Source organism: Tarenaya hassleriana, unplaced genomic scaffold, assembly GCF_000463585.1.
Source record: "Tarenaya hassleriana unplaced genomic scaffold, ASM46358v1 Cleome11, whole genome shotgun sequence".
Lineage (NCBI taxonomy): Eukaryota > Viridiplantae > Streptophyta > Magnoliopsida > Brassicales > Cleomaceae > Tarenaya > Tarenaya hassleriana.
The window spans coordinates 2989116-2994890 of record NW_010961290.1 but is presented as its reverse complement, the minus strand read 5'-3'; the positions used below and the strand labels follow the sequence as shown (position 1 = coordinate 2994890).

Below are 5775 nucleotides of genomic sequence, written 5' to 3'. Positions count from 1 at the left end.
CTACACGACATTAGATGAGATCGGATTAAAAATACTTGGAAAACACGAAAATCGGGTTCGAGCTCGGATGATAGATCCGACGTCGTGTAATACCCGCGAATATAAAAAATAACGAATTGACTATTTTGGCCCTAGATACTAAAAACGGTAGTAATATAACTATTATCTAAACATGGACGTTTGTGGATTCGGTTCGGAATTTTAGCGATTCGGTTCGAAAACGGTTTATTCGGTATTCTAAAAAATGTACCAAATTAATGTCTTATATTATTTGGTTTGGTTTCGGATTTGGTACAATTTGGTTTCGGTTTTTGTTAAAAAAAGTTAATTTTTTAAAAAACATTTAATTTTTTGAAAATTTTATAAGTTCGGTTCGGTTAGAAAAAATTCCGTTATATAAAAAATATACCGTTTGACAATTTTGAATGCTATGATTCGAAAAAAATTTGAATGGTACTTTTAGCACAATGTTTATTTACGTCTGTAAAAAATCAGCATACATAAATATATAGATCATATATTATGATGGTATATAATAAAAGTATGAAGTGGATTTACGAATTATCATATCGATTATTGATTTGATTTATTAAGATTTCTCCTCTAAATTTATATGTTCTGCAGAAATTATTTTCCTTACAAATCCAGAAGAACATTTACTTTTTTTGGATTTTATCTGGACTTCTATTCAAATTTTGTTGTCTATACGAATAGAATAGTATATAATCCAAAAATTTATATAACAGTATTTGATTTGAATCTAATCTAAAAATTTAAATTTTCATAATTGCTAATATTAGAAATTAAAATGGATCTAGACTAAATTGGAAGGATACAAAATATACACCCATAAATCCAATAGATTTAGTTTTGAGAAAGGAGCAAAACATGGATTTGGTTATCTAAAAGATATAAAATATAAATCAGGTTGCTTTGTGCAAAAAATACATGCACATATTTCTTTGAAAGGGAAATAAATCTTATTATTGTTGTCGGACCAAAATAACAAAGAGGAAAAACGGGACAATGCTTTCGGGAATTTATACAATTTAAATTTACGTAACAAAATTGGAGGGAAAAGTGACGTCATAACAAGACTGTATAGTGACAATATTACCCCTATATTATTGTATACGCAGTACGCACAAATTATAATGTAGAGAGAAAACGCAAAGCCCCAAACTTTAAAACCCCAAAAAAAAAAAACCCTCCGTCTTCTTCAGATGTCTAAACCCTCAGTCGATTTCTTCTTCTTCTTCTTCTCTTCTTCCTCTCGTGATCCTTAGCGCCATTGCAGCTCCGGTGAAGATCTGAGTGCGGTTATGGCGTAGGGTTTTCGTGGGTTTTCTTACTTTTTTGTCCGCTTCTCGCCGGACGGGCTGTTCTGGAACATCTGGTGCCCGACAGCGGATTTTCTGGTAATAACGATGTGTTTAGCTTTCCTCTTTTCCCCCCACTACTTTTCCTTTCCTATTTTCCGATCTGGGTTTTGATTCTTGCCCTTGTATCTTGATTTTTTTCTCTTTTGGGTGTTGTGACTTAGTATTCAGCTTGTGTTTTTGTTCCAGTTTTTGAAATCTTTTGTCTGAAGCTAACAATGCTCGTCAGTTTTCTAGTCCTTTAGCTTGACTTGAGTTCCTTTTGGCAGCTGATCGAGTTCTTGACCGGTTGACCGTAGGTGTCTGCCAACTCCGTTAAATTTAGTCGTCAAGAAATCAAAGAAAGTTATGTCCATGCCAAATCAAATGTCCGATTCGAAGGAAGAAAAAGTGAAGCAAAGGGATTTTGACTTGAATGTGTCTGCTGCAATTCCTGGTACAGAGCAAATGACAGATCCTAAGAGCGATGAAATTGAAATGGAGCGAGTTCACGGATGGCAGATTGAAAATTATAGTGGTAACGGTGTGAAGGCTGAATGTAAAACTGAGAGGTTGGCTGACAATGGGATGGAGAAAAGCACAAACGGCGATGGCATGGAGGCTGTAAACAAAACAAGGAAGAAGACAAAAGTGAAGTTAGAATTCCCTCATGGTGGCGTCAGCATTACCCGGAGGGTTCTCCGGTCCAGTTTTGCTTCAGCTAAGGAAGATACTGAAAGAAATGATGAACATCATGATTCTGTGGAAGGCAAAATAAAAGGTGATATCAAGGGCAAGTTTAGTGGTGTAATCCCCTGTGATGGGGTGGAAACAGAAGTGGAATCATCTCCCAAAGTAGAGGAGGTTCGCGTAGCTGGTTTTACGAGTGAGCTTAACGTGGTAATCAATGATAACGGATCATATGACGGATATGGAAATGTCGTGTCACATGAAAAAAAGCAGACATTTAAACGTAAACGTGGAAGGCCACGAAAGTTGCAGATTAGCGGTCAATCTGATGATGGAGACTCTGGTTTGAAGTGTGAGCATGGGGTATCTACCTATTTGTGCAATCAACAGTCTGATCCTGATGAATTTCATTTGAGACTGCGTGGTAGAACCCCCAAGACACAGAAAACTGTTGAAGGTCCTTGCATAAGCGGAAAGATGACGAAACGTAAGCGTGGAAGACCTCCAAAATTGCCTAACCAGAATATCAGTGACTCTGTTGGTGAGTCCAAGAGACCAAAAAGTAATTGTGAAGGCAAAGCTAAGGGGCCAGAGACTGATGGAGGTAAACACAGGAGAAGGAAGAAGATCCTACTTAAGGATGAGAGATCTCCAAAGCCACAGAAGGAGAAGAGCTCTGAGGAGACTGATAATTCAGATAATGAAGCAAAGACGAGGTCAAAAATTCATGTCAGTTGTTCAGAGTCACAGGCCAGCAATCCCTCAGTTGATGGGGAAACAAGAAAAGGAGTGCAGGAAAGTAAACATAGCAAACCCGTGAAACGATCTATATCAGGAGCTAAGAAGTTATTGAGGGATCGGATACTGCAGCTGCTTTTAGCAGCTGGCTGGAAAGTTGAATATAGGCCCAGAAATGGTAAGGACTATAATGATGCTGTTTATGTTAACCCTGAGGGAAGGACTCACTGGTCGGTGACCCTGGCTTACAAAGTTTATAGAAAACACATGGAAAGCTGCACGGATGATCCAAAAAATGCTACTGGTGGTTCTAATTTTGCCTTGTTATCAGAAGAGGAGCTTCACATTTTAGAGAGAAAAGTTCAGAAAACAAGGTGCGATAAGGGTAAGGAAAAGGTGAAATTGGAGGACAAGGATGATGCTGAAGACATGGTCACAGTAAAGAGAACAGGGAAGCGGAAACTGCATGCAAGGATATTGCCGAAGGAAAGAATGAGGATGCAGAAGAAGCTTTCTACGAGTTATCGTACTGGGCCACTTCAGAAGAAACTAAAAGGGGGTCACCTGTCACAGAATTTAGTATGTATGTCTCTGGGGCTTTCTAAATCAGTCACAAAAAAGAAGAGGGAAGAAAAACATACCAGAAAGCGTTGTGCTCCACTGGCTCGTGGTTCTTTCGAAGATGCGGGTTCTAAGGATGATGGGTTCACTTTATATGAAGGGAAACGCACCATAATGGGTTGGATGATTGACTTAGCCATTGTGCCACTGAAAGCGAAAGTCCACTGCATGACCTCCAAAACAAAAGTGCCTCTAGAGGGAATGATTACAAACGAAGGTATTCTGTGTGACTGCTGTGGTGAAGTATTCTCTATTTTCGATTTTGAGATTCATGGTGGAGGCAAACTCAACCAGCCACTGGGAAGTCTATATTTAGAGGGTGGGGCTTCTCTTTTGCAATGCCTTCTCGATTCGTGGAATAAGCAAGACAAGTCACGGCTTAAAGGGTTCCACTTTGTGGATTTCAGTGGTGGAGACCCAAATGATGATACTTGTGGTATTTGTGGGGATGGAGGAGATCTTATCTGTTGTGATGGTTGCCCATCAACATTCCATCAGAGCTGTTTGGGCATAAAAGTAAGTCGTTTCGTGTTTTGTGAAACAAATATGTTGGGGTGATTTTTTGATATATCACTCTGTGTTGGCCAGAATTCATCATATTGCATTCTGACATTGTTTCCATGAATGTATCCAAGTATTATTAAAAAAAGATTAAACTTTGAGGGAAGGTGTGGAGAGGAGTCAAACTGATGGAAATGGAATTTCAGAATTTAATTTGTAGTCTCTACATCTATCCCTGGTATTTGTTTGCTGAAGAAGCTAATCCCCTTTATGTTTCTTTCTTTTATGGATTTTTCCCCAAAATCGCAGGTATTCCCATCAGGTTCCTGGTTTTGCTTCTACTGTTCATGCAAATTTTGTGGTGAAATTGAGGCAACTAATGATGGTGGCACAGCTCGATATCCCTTGTTGAATTGCTGCTTATGCGAAGGGAAATGTATTGATCACACCTTTAGAAATCTCTAATTATATATATATATATATATTTATTTCCTGTTTGGTTTATCTCCCGTGATGGTTATCTTGCACTCTACATTAGCCTTTGTTCCACACTGTTGCAGATCACCAGGCATGCGTCAGGGAAACTTGCAAGGCTGCCAATGATAAGTGTAATCATTCATTTTGTGGCAAGAATTGTCAAGAGGTGGTCCTCATCTATTTACCCTTATTGAATCTTTAAGGTTTCTCTGTGGTATAATGAAGTCGGTTCAGACACCGGCAAGCCATGTCTGTAGGTGTTGCACTACAAGCTGAACAAATGCTTTCTCGGGTGTATATCTGTCAATAAAACTTTTAGAGTTCTTCAAAACATTTAATTGAAGCTGCCATTTTGTGAAATTTTTATTTAAGTGTTGTATATATTATATATCTTTGCCTGAAAATGGCTTGAGAACCCTGATTTTTTTCTTGTTTTGCTCTAGCTATTTGAGGGACTTCAGTCACTCATTGGAGTGAAACAAGAGCTGCCAGAGGGTTTTTCATGGAGTTTCCTGCGCCGTTTTGACCTTACGACTGATGTTTCTAATGTTGAAGTATCTGACAAGATTGTGTGCAACTCCAAACTGGCTGTTGCATTTTCCGTGATGGACGAGTGCTTCTCACCTTTAGTTGATCACAGGAGTGGAACCAACTTGCTTCAAAATATTGTTTACAATTTTGGGTGAGCATACTTTTGAACCCTGTTCTTTGATGTATCTGAATATTTCCGACAACCCAGGCTGGCTAACAAGAGAATCTTTCCGATATCTAACCAAATGCGGTAACCGTATTGTTTAAGATATCTTAATTTAGAATGTATGTTCTCTAGGTCAAACTTCAGCCGGCTAAATTTCAGCAGTTTTCTCACTGCTATTTTGGAGAGGGGTGATGAGATCATTGCTGTGGCATCTATCAGGTATGTGGACATGCCTTTCATACCTTTTTCTTGAACTTGATGACATCATGACAAGTTCAAACTAATAACTTGTTTTTGCATGATGCAAAGAAGTCAATTATAAGATAATAAGACAACGACTATGACAGAATAAAGAAGTCAATTCAGTAATAAGGCTTCTTCTTCCTATTTGCTGCAGGATCCGGGGAAACCAACTGGCAGAAATGCCATTTATTGGAACACGCTATATGTATAGGCATCAAGGGATGTGTCGTCGACTAATGAGTGGCATTGAATCTGTATGCTCTCCTCATCCTTTTGTTCTCTGTTTCTTTGTTTCTTGTTTTATTGGATATTTCTAGTGCAACTACAGCTTTGCTTGCTGCATATTCAAACCGGCATATTTGCTAGCTGTACAGAAGAAAAATCTGTCAGAAGCGAAGTGTTGGAGATTAAAAGAATAATCTTCTATACTTTCACTTTTGATCCTGCTGA

General features: G+C 38.5%; 1 protein-coding gene across 2 annotated transcripts in view; it reads left to right on the top strand.

Moving 5' to 3' along the window:
* Positions 1 to 1174: 1174 nt before the first annotated feature.
* Positions 1175 to 5775, top strand: part of LOC104805694 — a 6559-nt gene continuing 1958 nt past the window's right edge. Inside the window, exons 1-7 of one of the 2 annotated variants that reach the window (XM_010530335.2) lie at positions 1175 to 1418; positions 1679 to 3923; positions 4218 to 4344; positions 4469 to 4551; positions 4829 to 5067; positions 5215 to 5301; positions 5480 to 5579. In XM_010530335.2, coding sequence (XP_010528637.1) covers positions 1728 to 3923; positions 4218 to 4344; positions 4469 to 4551; positions 4829 to 5067; positions 5215 to 5301; positions 5480 to 5579 — 2832 coding nt within the window. In that variant the 5' untranslated portion in view covers positions 1175 to 1418; positions 1679 to 1727. Of the gene's footprint in view, positions 1419 to 1648; positions 3924 to 4217; positions 4345 to 4468; positions 4552 to 4828; positions 5068 to 5214; positions 5302 to 5479; positions 5580 to 5775 lie in introns of both variants that reach the window. The other variant, XM_019201543.1, reaches the window with a different exon arrangement.